General features: G+C 38.9%; 1 protein-coding gene across 1 annotated transcript in view; it reads right to left on the minus strand.

Moving 5' to 3' along the window:
- The window catches only part of GDPD1 (glycerophosphodiester phosphodiesterase domain containing 1), a 38,648-nt gene extending 28,182 nt beyond the window's left edge, over positions 1 to 10,466 (minus strand). Inside the window, exon 1 of the mRNA XM_061175989.1 lies at positions 9,989 to 10,466. Within this exon, the coding sequence (XP_061031972.1) occupies positions 9,989 to 10,466 (478 nt within the window). The remainder of the gene's footprint in view (positions 1 to 9,988) is intronic.
- Between the last annotated feature and the right edge of the window lie 5,187 nt (positions 10,467 to 15,653).

Raw genomic sequence — 15,653 nt, forward strand, 5'->3', positions numbered from 1 at the left:
CAGGGGGCCCAGGTTTGATCCCTGGTCAGGGAACTAGATCCCGCATGCATGCTGCAACTAAGAGTCCGCATGCTGCAACTATGAAGTCCGCATGCCACAACTAAGAAGTTTGTATGCTGCAACTAAAGATCCCACGTGCCACAACTAAGAGCCGGTGGAGCCAAAATAAATAAGTAAATATATATTTTAAAAAGCTACTACTTTGACTTTAGGTTGACTTTAATTACTAGAGTTAATGCACAATAGAAAACAGATGAAGCAAATACAGAGATTAAAGTTTTTTCAAAAGTAAGTGCTCTTTTGACATTAAATGACTTTTGAAAGTCCAGTCAGTGCTTGTTTTAGTCAAAAACTACGGAAATATGTTATAAACAGATCATCAATATTCAAGAACAAAGCACTCTAGAATACTACCAAAAAGAAAAGAGTGCTAAAATGGTTACTTGTAGATTAGGTTAAACTACTGACTGTTGTACCAAAAAGCAAGGAAGTTAACAGGACACAGAAGCCAGTTTGAAGGAGCTCTCACTGGCCAAACCTGAGACAATGTTAGCATCAAAATAATGATAGTAACAAACTTTAAACCATTAAACAAAATAGGATATTCTGAATTCATTTTAATAAATGGACCAAAAGTTTGATAAGGAATGGAGTGTTTATGTGGTTTCAAAGTACTTTCCTACAAAAATACTTACTAACTACAAAGATAAAAAGAGTAACTTCACAACGGAAAAGTCTGGCAGATACCACTTCCACCAAGTAATCAAAGTCAACATCATTAGCTCCTTCAAGCTGACTTCTGTGTCCTTTTAATTTCTTTGCTTTTTGGTACAATAAACAATTCGTTTGGGAATTCCCTGGCAATCCAGTGGTTAAGACTCCGTGTTTTCACTGCTGAGAGCACGGAACTAAGATCTTGCAAGCCGCGTGCAGTGGGGGGGAAAAATTCACTTCTCAACTCCTCTGTGAAGCACTTTTTTAAAAAATTACTTCAGATTACAATGATTCTTATTACAGTCAAGAGTTAATGCCTTAAACTAGCAGTTCCTAACCATTTTGGTCTCAGGATTCTTACTGAGTACCTCAAAGAGCGCTTTTCTTTTTTTAAGCATATATTTTTTTAATTAATTAACTAATTTATTTATTTTTGGCTGCGTTGGGTCTTCGTTGCTGCACGCGGGCTTTCTCTAGATGTGGCGAGCAGGGGCTACTCTTCGTTGCGATGTGCGGGCTTCTCATTGTGGTGGCTTCTCTTGTGGAGCACGGGCTCTAGGCGCGCAGGCTTCAGTAGTTGTGGCATGCAGGCTCAGTAGTTGTGGCGGAGGGGCTTAGTTGCTCTGTGGCATGGGGGACTTCCCGGACCAGGGCTCGAACCCGTGTCCCCAGCATTGGCAGGAGGAATCTTAACCACTGCGCCACCAGGGAAGTCCCTCAAAGAGCTTTTGATTATGTGGGTTATATCCATTAATAATTACATATTAGAAATTGACTTCTAAATTTTAAAACTTTGAAAATAACAATAATAAATCCATTACATGTTAACATAACATTTTATGAAAAATAACGATCTGACAAAAATATTTAACGCTAAGAGTGGCATTGTTTTACACTTTTGCAAATCTCTTTAATGTCTGGCTTAATAGAAGGCAGCTAGATTCTCGTATCTGCTTCATACGTACATATCAACCTTCACACAGATAGTTGGAAAAGAAAGATTCTTCTTTGATACTGCACCAAAATTCAACAAATGGCAGATTCTTAAAAGTTAGTTGCAATGTGGAATCTGAACTGTATTAATGACCTCTTCATATTCTATTACATGAAAATCGATTAGCCCGTCTTGAACTTTGAATGGATCTTTCACCCATGCATGGTTTTTTGGAAAATACTGATTCACTGAATTATGCTGATCTTCTAAATACTGACACATTTCATTAGACAATATATTTTAAAAATCACATTTGTTAATACCTGATATCATCAGGAAAATCTTTAAAAGTTGGAAAGCTACCAAGCTCACAGTGGATGATACAAGTTTTTCAGAAGTCTAATTTTGCTTGAAAGCCCAAATTTAATCATTGGCATTGCTTTAATAGAAGGCAGCTAGATTATTTTTCTTCTAATGACAGACTCACTTTACTAATTTTCAAGAACATATCTGCTGAATACTCAAGGCTGAATAACCACTTCGTCAGTCAGTTTTTTAAGTAAAAATGGTGTTCTGTGGAAAACAATAAAGGCTAATTCAGCTCAGAATTCAAGCAATTGCACAAGTGCTTTTCCTCAAGACAATCATCTTCCTACTTTGGTATGCAGCAAAACTGTTTTTTGTGTACTCCCAATTTTGTCACACAGAATATTAAAAGTTACGTGTACTCAAGGATTTAACTTTAATAAAATTAATAATTTTTCTAATACATCAAAGATATTCTTAAATGAAACTGCCTTTTTTAAAAAAAATGTGAGTGCATGATGGTGAGGAATACAATGGCTACTAGTACATTTGGTACCAGTATTTTCATTTGTGCTAAAGCAACAGCAGTTTTACCGACTACTGCTTTTGCACCATCAGTGCAGATGTCAACAAGGTGAAAAAGGTAAGTAATGTCTTATGAAAATAATTTTGACCTTGTAGACCCATGAGAGGTCTTGGGGACTCCCAGGAGTCCACAGACCACACTTTGAAAACCACTGTCTTAAATAATCAATGATCAGGGCTTCCCTGGTGGCACAGTGGTTAACAATCCACCTGCCAATGTAGGGGACATGGGTTCGAGCCCTGATCCAGGAAGATCCCACATGCTGCGGAGCAACTAAGCCCGTGCACCACAACTACTGAGCCTGCACTCTAGAGCCTGCGTGCCGCAACTACTGAAGCCTGAGTGCCTAGAGCCCGTGCTCCGCAACAAGAGAACCCACCACAATGAGAAGCCCGCGCACCACAAGGAAGAGTAGCCCCCACTCACCGCAACTAGAGAAAGCCCGTGCACAGCAACGAAGACCCAACGCAACCAAAAATAAAACAAATAAAATAAATAAATTTTTAAAAAAATCAATGATCAGAAAAGTCAGAGGAGTGGTCACCTCTGGGGATGGAGAAGGATAGACTGGGAAGGGAACCAAGGGAATCTTATGGGATTCTAGAAATGTTCTATATCTTGATCTGAGTAAATGGCTACCTGGATGTACACATATATTAAAAAAGATATTAAGCTGTACACTTAAGGTTAGTGCTACCACACGTATGCTATCCCTAAATGTTTGTTTAAAAAGCCTTTATTTCTAAGTCCTATGTTTTTTATATTCTGGTACACCACCTAAACCCTGAGAAGGCTTTTTGAAGGCAAGTATTGAGAGGAACATCTATCCCCAGCTACCTGTTCCCACCTAGTGAAGGAAAATTCCACTCTAGTCCGCAAGGAGGGAAAAGAATGGAAGGAACACTTTTAACCCTTCTTTATTCCCTCATATACTCCTCCCCATGGGAGCAGAAGCGACATAGGAGAAAGAGCTGTCCGTCCATCTGTGACTCAACCCTGCATAGTCCCCTTAATTTGGAGTGGCCCACCCTCAGAAGGAACAAAATTTCTTCTCAGCGCAGCATGCGGGATCTTAGTTCCCCGAGTCCCTTGCAGTGGAAGCACAGAGTCTTAACCACTGGGCTGCCAGGGAAGTCCCATACCTCTATCTTTCTGACGCATGTATTTTATTTCTAAGTTGGTTCCAAAGTTGGGATGGAAAAGTAAGCCTTCTCAAATTTCAATAGCAAGGGCTTTGTAATATACATGTGTTAGAATATTCCACAAAACAGTGTTCAACAAATATTTATTAAGTGTGAAACGATACGATATTTGTTTCAAAATAATACAGGTGAGAAGAATGGGCAGGGATACAGATGAAACAACATGGGGCATGAGTTGATAATTGTTTGTATCTGGGTGATACAGTCTTACTACTTTTGTATATGATTAAAATGTGCCATAATAAAAAGTTCAAAAGATACTTATAGTTTGCTCTTTTTGTTTTGAGGGAAAGGAGTTAGGAAAAATATAAAATAGAGATTCAGAAATCTGAAATAAATTTCCCCACAGTTAATATAATTTTTACTACTAATATTTACATTCAAAGTCTACCTGTTTGTCTTTTATGTCTCCTTTCCATACTAATTTTATTTGTAATTCATTTAAACCTAAGAGCTTAAGCATGCAAACATTATTACTTAAGATCTTTGATCTACTTTATAAGGTTATGAAATTAATAGCCAGTATTAAATAAAATAAAATATTGAAAAGGTGGTCAAGATATTAATAATTAATAGAAGATAGATACTGTGCTTAGCACTCTATATATTATTTCATTAAAATGCCCACAACCATGGCAAGATTTCTGGCATCTCCAGAAATAAAATTGAGTAAGATCACATAGCCAACAAGGGGAACTGAATTTCGAGCAAAAGCAGTATGACTTCAGATCCCACCCTTTTTACCACTAACTATGCTGCAGTTCCTATGCTGCCATTCATATATCTCCTTATTTCAGTTTTACAGATAAGTTACTCATATTGGTCCTTATTTCCATATTCTTATACTTGTTTGTAAAGCTTGAAGATAAATCCCACAATGATAATACCCACAAATTACTTGTTAAGATTCATATGGTGAAAGCCCGGAGAGTAACTAAGGGACTAATTTAAAAGTATGCCATTCCTCTCCAAGGAATTATTTGGTGATAGCTCTTCTCTCATGAAATGGTTTGAATTCCTTCTCTTTTCAATTATCATCATATCATTCATAGAGCACACCTGCCGTTAATTTTTCTTTTTCCTCAATAAGCAGCTTAATGCCTGGCTTTGCAAATAACCATTCAACATGTAAACAAAAGTTTGTTAATTAGTTATGAAATTAATTATGAAATGTGGATGAGAATGAGTATCATAGATTTTACATGCTGTCCTACTATAATTTGTTCATAATTTCTCTGCTTATGTTCCCCTGCCTCCCTCTCCGCCAGTTCTCATTTTTCACTTCTTTGAGAAAGCTTCACTTCCTAATACTATACAAAGCTATATTTCCCAATTTTTCATTCCATGTTAACTTTCCTCTCTTATATAGTGCCTCATAATTACTTTGTGATTGGTTAATTTCTGTTAGGATAGGAAAAGTAAAGGAAACATTCTGTTTTGTATCTTTAATTAGATTTAAATGCTGTAAAGGAAAGAAATGTCTGGTCAGTTTCCTTTTTACCTCCCAAATGTTTTATATACCAATAAACATTCAACAAACATTGTAGACTTGTTTTACAGTTAACCTCCAACCACCACTATCATTAACATCTTTTGTATACATGCTATACGTGTGTGTGTGTGATGTTTATAAAACCAATGACAAATATGACAATGTGCACCAGCCACAAAAGAACAACTTCCAAATTAAATATTTTCTGATATTGGGAAAGACAGCTTAGTGCAAATAAAACATATTTTAATGTTTGAAGACATAATCTTACATCAACTTAAAATGGAGTTATTCAGTAAATCAAGCAACAAAGTAAGTTCATTCTCCACTTCTAAATTCACTTGTTCATTCAACATTTATAGTGCACCTTGGAAACTATATATGATTTCTACAAGAGCATGAAGAGCTTTAAGGACTAGAGATGGTATATACAAAAGAGAATTTCTCAATATGGGATCCCTGGAACACTGCGGAATTGTTTCTATATTTCAAGGGGAAAATATTAGTGAAATATATATTTGCAGATATAAGAAAAAAATTAAACACATCAATAGCATAGAAGGATGATATTCAAAGTGTATATTGATACAGCGGCAGCATTTACGAACTAACCACCATATGTGTGCTCTTTTCAACAAGTGGTTTTTGCTATCTTGTCATACTTTCAACTTTTTCTGTAACGATATTTAATTTTTCTAAGTTCGTAATATGTATAATTTTTTTTAAATACAGGGAAATACAGATAACCCCTGCTTTTACCCTCCCTTTACACACTCATAAAAAACCAGAACAAAAATACTTCCAGTGACACTCTGAGACTCAAACTGATGCCTCAATTTCCTCCTTGAGCAAACAAAGTTTAGGACTCAGAAGCAGCCAGTGTCCATGAGCAATATTTAACCTCAAACTTATCACCTCCGAAATCAATCTGGCAAAATGCCCAGATTGTGGCAATACTTTGCCTTGCAACCAAGGGTGAAAGATTAAAAGGTTAAGTGAGGATTTTATCAGTTGATGATTTTTTTTTAATTCTTTGGCCACCAAACCCTAATAAATGAATCTCTTTTTTAAAAGCCTGTTGCTTAATTCAATTGGCCCATAGAGATAGCTTAGGGAGTATGAAAAAGTTATTTCCCTGCTATCCTAATTCTAGTTAACTCAGTGGGCAGCTGAAATATGTGTATATACGGTATGATTCCAAATGTAGTAAAATACGTACGTAAAGGATACACTTCAGGGGACTTCCCTAGTGGTCCAGTAGCTAAGACTCCACGCTCCCAGTGCAGTGCACCCGGGTTCAATCCCTGGTCAGGGAACTAGATCCCCCATGCCGCAACTAAGAGTTCGCATGCCACAACTAAAAGATCCCACACATGGCAACGAAGATCCCACGTGCGGCAGCTAAGACCTGACACAGCCAGATAAATAAATAAAAATAAATATTAAAACAAAAAAAGACATACTTCAAAATGTTAACAGAGATTATGTCTGGATGGTGAGTTTTAGGAACTATTTTTTCTTTTTTCATTTCTATATTTCCCAAATTTTCTACAATGAATATGAGTTACTTATGCAATTGTAAAAATATTAATAAAATTCATAATTTCATAGATAAATTATAAAAATAGCCTTTGAGAGTATGACTTGCTCTCGATTTAACCCAAAGGGTACATCTTTGGTCCTATTGGTATTTCATCAATACATTGTAGTTACAAAAAGTGTTCTTTGGTCAAATAGATAAGGAAAGACATGGAAAGTACCTAGCACACAATAGATAATTAGCAGACAATAAGCTATTATTTTAAGTGTATGTTAGGATCTGTACTAGAGGCTAGAGACCCAAGCATTAATAAAATCTAAAATCTGTCCTTGAGGACCTCATAGTCTAATAAGGGAAGCAGATATCCTATTACAATATAATGTAATACAATGTATGCTTTAACGAGGTAAGAACAAAGCAGGCCTACACCACTTAATTTTTAAAACATTAGAGTATTTTCTACTTTCAAGGACAATCAATCAGTAAAAGGCAAAAGTGTTCATTAAAACTTTGAAAACATTAAGTATAGGGTGATCTCATTTCTTCTCACTCAACTCAAAGTCCTATTGCAAAATACAAATGTGACCCCTGCATCCATGCTTATATTTCTAAACAATTTTATGGTGTTCAAAGTGCTTTCTGTACACCTAATCCTCATAACAACCCAAAGAGAAGCAAGGTAAATGGTCTCCATTTATAGATAAGGAAACTAAAACCAAGGCTTATTCCCAAGGTTAACTAGTGATAGGTCCAGAATCTGACTCAGGTGGTAATGCTTTCATAGCAGACAGAATATAGTACACATTAAGAGTTTTAAGTTAAAGCAATTCAGATGTATATACTTTATACATATATAATGATCAATGTTTCAATCTTGGAATGATCATACATCTGGTTTTCATGAAATATCAGGTATTTGCAGTTAGGGCAATAGAGAATTAGCCCAAATGTTAGTGACATGCATGGAAAAGTATGCACAGATAACACTGATTGCTGTTATCAGTGTCCAAGACAAAAATAAAAAGCAAGCAGAAGCTGACTGCTTCCTAGTCTATTATTTTCCAGAAACTTAGTATCTTGAGTTACAAAGTGTTTTTTAGTAAATATATCCTCTATCACCCTGGATTCAACTGTATTATTTGGCATACATACTCAACAAAAGCATATTAAGCACTAACACCCAGGAATTTACTACAGTGATTTAGGACTGTAAACATATTTCAAGCCTACAGAGTTAAGATTATTTCTTCTAAAATAAAATCTAGATCACCCATAATGACCATTTAGATAGCTTTTTAGAGGACCTAGTTTTGTTTTGGGTTTTTAGTAAGCACACTTTTTTTTTAAAATCAGTAAACACAACTGCAGAAGGTACTGACTATCTCCAGAGTAGGACTACTACCATCGAAAATACTTCTATGGCAACAACTCAAACACTAAAAGTTGTTTTTTGGCTGTAGTGGTTGAAGGCACATTAGTAGTCATATGTCATCCTACAATTTAACTTTGTATCTATTAAAATACAGGTAAATCAAATAAGAAATAACATGGCATTTAGCTGGTGATAGATCCCTTAAAACCTTTCACACTTTTCATGAGTAGGAGACTAGCGTAACAATTGAAGTCACTCTTTAGTACTATGTGTAACTGATAAAATTATACAGATTTTACAGAAGCATGCTAATGTACTTCTGTGATATTTAAAACCTTATTCCTAGGACTTCCCTGGTGGCGCAGTGGTTAAGAATCCGCCTGCCAATGAAGGGGACAAGGGTTCGAGCCTTGGTCCGGGAAGATCCCACATGCTGCGGAGCAACTAAGCCTGTGTGCCACAACTACTGAGCCTGCGCTCTAGAGCTCGTGTGCCACAACTACTGAGCCCACGTGCCACAACTACTGAAGCCCGTGCGCCTAGAACCCGTGCTCTGCAACAAGAGAAGCCACCACAATGAGAAGCCCGCGCACCGCGACAAAGCGTAGCTCCCCGCTTGCCGCAACTAGAGAAAGCCCGCAGGCAGCAACAAAGATCCAACGCAGCCAATAAATAAATTCATTAAATTAAAAAAAAAACAAAAAAACCCTTATTCCTGGCCAATTCTTGTTAGCAAAGGAGTCATGGTAGTAAATCAAATTTTAGACTGTAAACTCCTAGAATTTTACCATTTCAAGTATTAGACTGTAAACTCCAAGCAATTTTAACCTAGTTTAACATTCATCTCTAAAGAACAAGCTAAAATTGATTGAAATAATCCAATCTCACAACATTTTATACATCATGCTTGAAATGAAATAAAGACATTATTGCACAATAATGAAGAGGCAAAGATTTGGCCTGCTGTCTGGGAAATGATAGGGTTCATCTAGGTTCCTTTTGGCAAGACACTGTTCCAAAAGAAACTTATTTGTTTTCGTCAAACAATACAGTCCTGTCATTAACTAAATCATCTTTTTGTCTTTGGAAATCCACCGGTCACTGCTGGGGTGCAAGGTGGGGTTGGAAAAAAAAACAGGTGCGAGGTTTGCAGCCTTGGGAACCAGGACGCTCCAGTTTCTGCCCCAGTCCAGCCCAAGCTATAACTGTGACCTTGGGACGTGTCCCCGGCTCAGGGACTCGGTTTCCCCCTCTTCTCAATTATCATGCTTAGAATGGGGGGATGGAGGGGTGAATTGGGACCGGCCCCCAGGGACTGCAGATGCCCAGGCTGCACCACGCTCCAGGTTCACGCAGTTCCTCAGCCCTGGAAGCAGTTCACCCCATCTTCCCACAAGCTCAGCCACTGGCAGTCTCGGAACAAGTCTGTTCCCGGTTCCCCCCTGCGGGGTACCCCCGGCTCGGCCCGGTGCTTCCCACTTGTGCCTCGCTGCTAGGAAGGTACCTTGCGATCATCCTTCCCTCCTCCGAGAAACCTCCATCTACCCCTCATTCTCACCCTGGTCCTTCCTCCTTCTGAGAACCCCTGACATCGCTGCACTCGAGAGGTCCCCACCTTGGCTCTGTCTCAAGACCCCTTTCCTTCCTTCAGGCGACCTCCCCTCCACACTGCCTTCACCTCCGGGGGGAGCCCTCTATTCACACACGCCCATCCTTCCTCAAACTCTCACGTATTTCCACCCGCCTGCCTTTTGCGGAGGACCCTCAGCTCTAGTCGTGGTGGGGTAAGGGGGGGGGGAGCCTCCCCCACCTCCGCCACCTGGTTCTGGGGACCCCTCTCACCTCCGCGGTGAGAGATGTGTTTACTGAGGAATCGTTGCTTCTTTCTCTGGTGCAGCAAGGTCGGGTATTTGAGCAACAAGAAGGAAGTCACCAAGTACCCTCCCAGGGTGGAGAGAAGGTAAAAAGCCGCGGTGGACGACATCTCAGCCACCCTGTGGGAAGTCTCCCACCGCCTGGCCCTCTGAACTCCGCTGAGACGGTCGCAACGGCTGCAGCGGCGGCGGCAGCTGCTGGGGATGTCTGCTCGCCCCCAGCCGGTGCCAGCGGTGCAGCGCACTTGCCGGCGCCGGCCCACCACGCAGGCGCAGCCGGACTCTGGCAGCCAAGCAACAAAGGGGCTCCGACACGCAGGCGCGCTCCGGCTGCAGGGTAGGAGCCGGCGGAGGTCCCGGAGCCGGCTTTTGTCACCTAGCTTTGTGGTCCGACTCGCAGCGCAAATTGAGGCGAATGCTTGGAAACCCGCCAGTGGCTTCGCCATCACTCGGACCGAAAAGGCTATTCAAGGATAGCCTTCAGGAAGGCCTGACATAATGAGAAAGTTCACATCAAAAAGGGATGATTCCTGGGCGCGTCTTTAGCCCTAGTCGAAGAAATGCAAAGAACTCTTTAACGATGGAGGAGTTAAAGCTTACTGAAAACAAATAATAAGCACACCCATTTGTCCAGCCAAGAGAGAATTTTCCCTTTTGTCACACATACCATAAAAGGTACTAGTTTATCAGTCAAGTATTTGAGGGATGGCTCCTCTCCTCTCTCATTTTACTGTTAAAATGCAAACCTCATGCCTTGTACGCGATGGGCAGTCAAATGTTTGTTGACTTACATGTCCGTTTCAAATAAGGAAACGCTGACAAGGTTATAGGTTATAACTTAAAAGTCTTGGGAAGACTGGAAACTAAATTTCCTTTCATCCCACACAAACTACTAATTCTAAGAGCCACATTTAAGTGCAAAAGAATTAACCCAGGGCTGAGGGAGAAATTTTGGCCAGAAGAACAGGTCTCCCACAGAAGTAGAATGCAGAGTGATTATTGAAAACCATGTGATTCTTGACTCCGGCCTTAAGCAAATTTCTTTCTTCTGTTTTCTTATCTGTAAAATGAGGAATTTTTTACTAAATGATAACTTCCAACTCACACATTCTGTTAATAATGACTTCCCAAAGATTCTAGCTTCCTTTAAGAAGAGTAAATAAAATTTAGAGGATTCTTGAAAACAAGGGCCTTCATTAGATTTTAAAAAGTTGCAGAAAAAGACTTTTGCATCCGTTTACCCTCACAGTAGTCTTATTTCTTGGTCTAACACCAATATACGCAAAGAAATGATAAAGCCTTTGTAGAAGAAAGAGAACTAAGTATAAAAATTTCCACATACAACCAAACTTAAAATTAAAAACATTTAAAGGGAACTCACAAGTTGAAAAATACTGACTTGTTAGGAATTAAGGAAAGTATCTGTTTAGGGCTGTCAAATTATATCCTATAGATTAGCTGTGCTCATGGTTCTGTTTCCCTTTTCCAAAATCTCTCTTGACAGCAACTTTAAATTTGATGACTACTTTATGATTAGTATAGACATATGTATATGATAAATACTACCAGGAAAAAAAATTTAACTAAGAATATTTAATCTTCAACTATAGAGGCACCAGTGGCGTAGCAGACAGAGCTCTAAATGCAGAACCCATAGATTTATTTATTTATTTACTTTTTGGCCACACTGCGCAGCATGTGGGATCTTTGTTCCCCAGACAAGGATGGAACCCACACCTCCCGCACTGGAAGTACGGAGTCTTAACCACTGGACTGCCAGGGAAGTCCCTAGAACCCATAGATATAGCTATGCCATTTACAAACTGAGTGACTCTGGGCATATCACTTAGTTTAAGCCTCAGTTTCACATCTGTAAAATGGGGGATAATAGTATTTAACCTCAGAGCAGTGTTTTGAGGATCTAAGTTAGTAAAATGAAAGCACTGAAAGTATCCTAGGGAATTCCCTGGTGGCCTAGTGGTTAGGATTCGGCAACAAAGTTGGGGAAAGTATACAGAATTATTCAAAATAAGTAACCAAGCAGGAGCACACATGCCTTAGTGCAGGCCCAAGAAAATTAACACCAATGAAAGAACAGGTGAAGTATAACAGTAGAAAAGCATCTTTTAAAAAATTGCACTTATATGACGAGAGATATCTTCCAAGATGAAGGCCATATTTTGCGGGAAATTTATGAGGCTCCAAAGTTAATAAGACATTATTTAAGCCAAGAAAGGCAATTAGCATAGGCAATCAATTATCATAGGGGGAAAATGTTGAAAGAGTATCAGAAATCACTGGCCTGGGACTTCCCTGATAGTCCAGTGGTTAAGACTCTGGGCTTCCACTGCAGGGGGCATGGGTTCCATCCCCGGTCAGGAAACTAAGATCCTGCATGCTGTGCGGCATGGCCAAAAAAATGTTAAAAATAAGGAAAAATAAAAACTTAAAAAAAAAATACGAGAAATCACTGGCCTGTTTCATTGAGAAGAGAAAACTGATATCTGGAGAGGTTAAGTAGTTTGCCCAAGACTGTACAGCTAGTGGCTGATATAACAACAAGGTCATCAATCTTAACTCAGTTCAAGGGGTTGGAGAAGATAGTACTGATCTTATGAAAACTAAAAGATTTGAAAAATAGTCTTGCTCTTCATAGAAGATAGCATTAAGGAAATTCCCACTTAAAAAGTGTCCTTGGAAGCATATCAGAGGTAGCAGATCCAAGATACAGTATAGTGAAAAGAACATTCATGCTAGTCAAATGTTTCCTTAACCTGTCATTTCAACCCCATCTACAACTGTATTGCCCAAATTATTAGGGTTCTAGATAGCAGATGCAATTGACTAGGAACATAGATCACTGGGACCAGAAGGCATTTACCCAAGAGTTCTAAAGGAACCCATAAATTAAAGTGTGATACTATTCTAAATAAGAAAACTGCTGTAATAAACAGCTAGTGTGCAGACAGATTGGCAGACTGCCATTAGGATTCTCAACTCTAACAGTGGGAATCTGATACTAGGTTAGAGCATGGTTCAACTGTCTTCAGGGCAATTTAGAAAAATATATCAAAACGTAAAATGTGTATATCCCTTGACCCATCAATCCCAGGCCTAAGAGTTTATTCTGCAAAGAAAATGTCACAAGTATTAATAAAAGATGTATGCACCCTGGTATTCCATCGTTCATAGAAGCCCTAAATTTAAAAGAACCTAAATATCAAACAATAAAGGACAGATTATATAAATCATGATAAGGGAAAACAATGCAGCTATTAATAATACATTCATTTATTGACAGGAAAAATGTCTACCATATACTGTAGAGTGAAAAAAAGTAGATTACAGAACAAGATGTAGTCTATGATTGCAATTATGTAAAATTGAATACATATCCACATATGCCTGTCTGCATGAGATGTTTAGAAGGATATTCACTAAAATGTTGCCACTGGTTAGCAGAGCATTAGCAAAGCAGTGGAACTTCAGGTAACTTATTCTTATCTTTGTTTAAAAAAAAACTGTGAAACAATAACAGATACAATGACTACATATTCGTTTTACAAAAACAACAAAGGTATGCTCAAAAACAAAAATTGTTTTACATGGGATTGTAAACTAGGGAGTCTTGCTTTTATATTGAGAAAATAGCCAGGATAATATAAAGGATAAAAGTCACTCAATACTCGAGACTTCTCTGGTGGTCAAGTGGCTAAGACTCCACGCTCCCAAAGCAGGGGGCCCGAGTTCGATCCCTGGTCAGGGAACTGGATCCCACATGCAGCAACTAAGAGTTTGCATGCCTCAGCGAAGATCCCACGTGCTGCAACTAAGACCCGGCAGCCAAATAAATAAATAAATAAATAAGTCACTTGATCCTCAAGTACGTGTAACTTTGTAGGAGAAAGGAAGTAATAAGCAACTGTGGTAATATAGTCCTCTAAGAGTGTCTGGAAGAAAAAGGAACCACAAGATATAATTTACATTTTAGAAATTTTTCTTATATCTAGTCAAATTGAAAATTATTACCATTGCTATACCTATGGGCAGGATTATTTTCGGTATGGAAAGGTTTTGGAAAAATACCTAAACTGTATTTAAAAGATGATTGGATCAAAGCTATCAGCTACAAACAAGGAATAATAACCCTCCCTTATATTTATAAAACAGTTTAGAGTTTGTAAAGGATTTCAATTAACGCATTCTTTAAGTGTTTGAACCACAGTTATCCTTTGAGGTAGATGAGGGAGTTGATACCTCCATTTTACAAATCAACACACTGAAGCTTTAGATGGGCTCCAATGTTAGGAGATGCAGTAAATTATCTCAAGACAACAACACAATGAGCTGCCGTGCCAACTTAGGCCAATAAACATTATTAAGAGTATTAAAGGGACTTCCCTGGTGGCGCAGTGGTTAAGAATCTGCCTGCCAGTGTGGGTGACACAGGTTCAAGCCCTGGTCCAGGAAGATCCCACGTGCCGCGGAGCAACTAAGCCCATGCGCCACAACTACTGAGCCTGTGCTCTAGAGCCCGCGAGTCACAACTACTGAGCCCACGAGCCACCAATACTGAGCCCGTGTGCCACAACTACTGAAGCCCGCATGCCTAGAGCCCGAGTTCCACAACAAGAGAAGCCACCACGATGAAAAGCCTGCGCACCGCAATGAAGAGTAACCCCCACTCGCCACAACTAGAGAAAGCTCGCGCACAGCAGCAAAGACCCAAAGCAGCCAAAAATAAATTAATTAATTTTTTAAAAAAGAGTATTAAAAATTAAACAAACTATTAGCTGGCATTTATGCAAAATTATGCAGTGTTCCAAAAACTGAGTGCAGTACTATTTGCCACATCTTAGGACAGGAACAAAGTTGTGGGAGACAGAACAGAAAAGGGGCAATTAAATGGTCAAGAATTTGAGAGGCTGCTTTATATAAAGCATAAACAGACTAGCAAAAACTAAACCTAGTTTTAAAAAGACCACAGAAAGATACAAGAGGAAAGGTGCAAGCCAAGTCTACAAAACTGCTATATGTCATGGTGCTTACCACAGGTACATGTACTAGGCACTGTTTACCTGATTATAAAAGGTAGACCTAAAACTAATCAAGACTCCCAAACTATTAGAATTATGGGATACCTTTGAAAAGTAAATTTAAGATAAATTATAATTATTATGAAGAATTTATTAATTAGGTGCTTTATATATAGTCCTTCAATCCTCATAACCACCCTTTGTGATAAATAACAATTACTACCATTCTAGAGAAAATAACACTCAAGGATTAAGTAAACTGTCACGTTTCTTAAGTGGTGGAGTTAATTCTTTTTGGCTTCAATCTACTATAGTACTATTTTATACAGAAGATAATATGGAACAAGAGAGGGTATAAGAATATGAGGTTCAACAGTTTTAGAGAGAATCAAGATTTACACTCTTAAAAGAAATTAAGATGTCTGAAGGGTACCATACCTCATTTTTCTGACATTAAAAACTCACCCAGGGGACTTCCCTGGTGGTCCAGTGGTAAGGAATCCGCCTTACAATGCAGGGGACGTGGGTTTGATCCCTGGTCAGGGAACTAAGATCCCACGCGGGGCAACTAAGCCCGCATGCCACAACTACTGAGTT

Source organism: Eubalaena glacialis, chromosome 19 (assembly GCF_028564815.1).
Source record: "Eubalaena glacialis isolate mEubGla1 chromosome 19, mEubGla1.1.hap2.+ XY, whole genome shotgun sequence".
Classification (NCBI taxonomy): Eukaryota; Metazoa; Chordata; class Mammalia; order Artiodactyla; family Balaenidae; genus Eubalaena; species Eubalaena glacialis.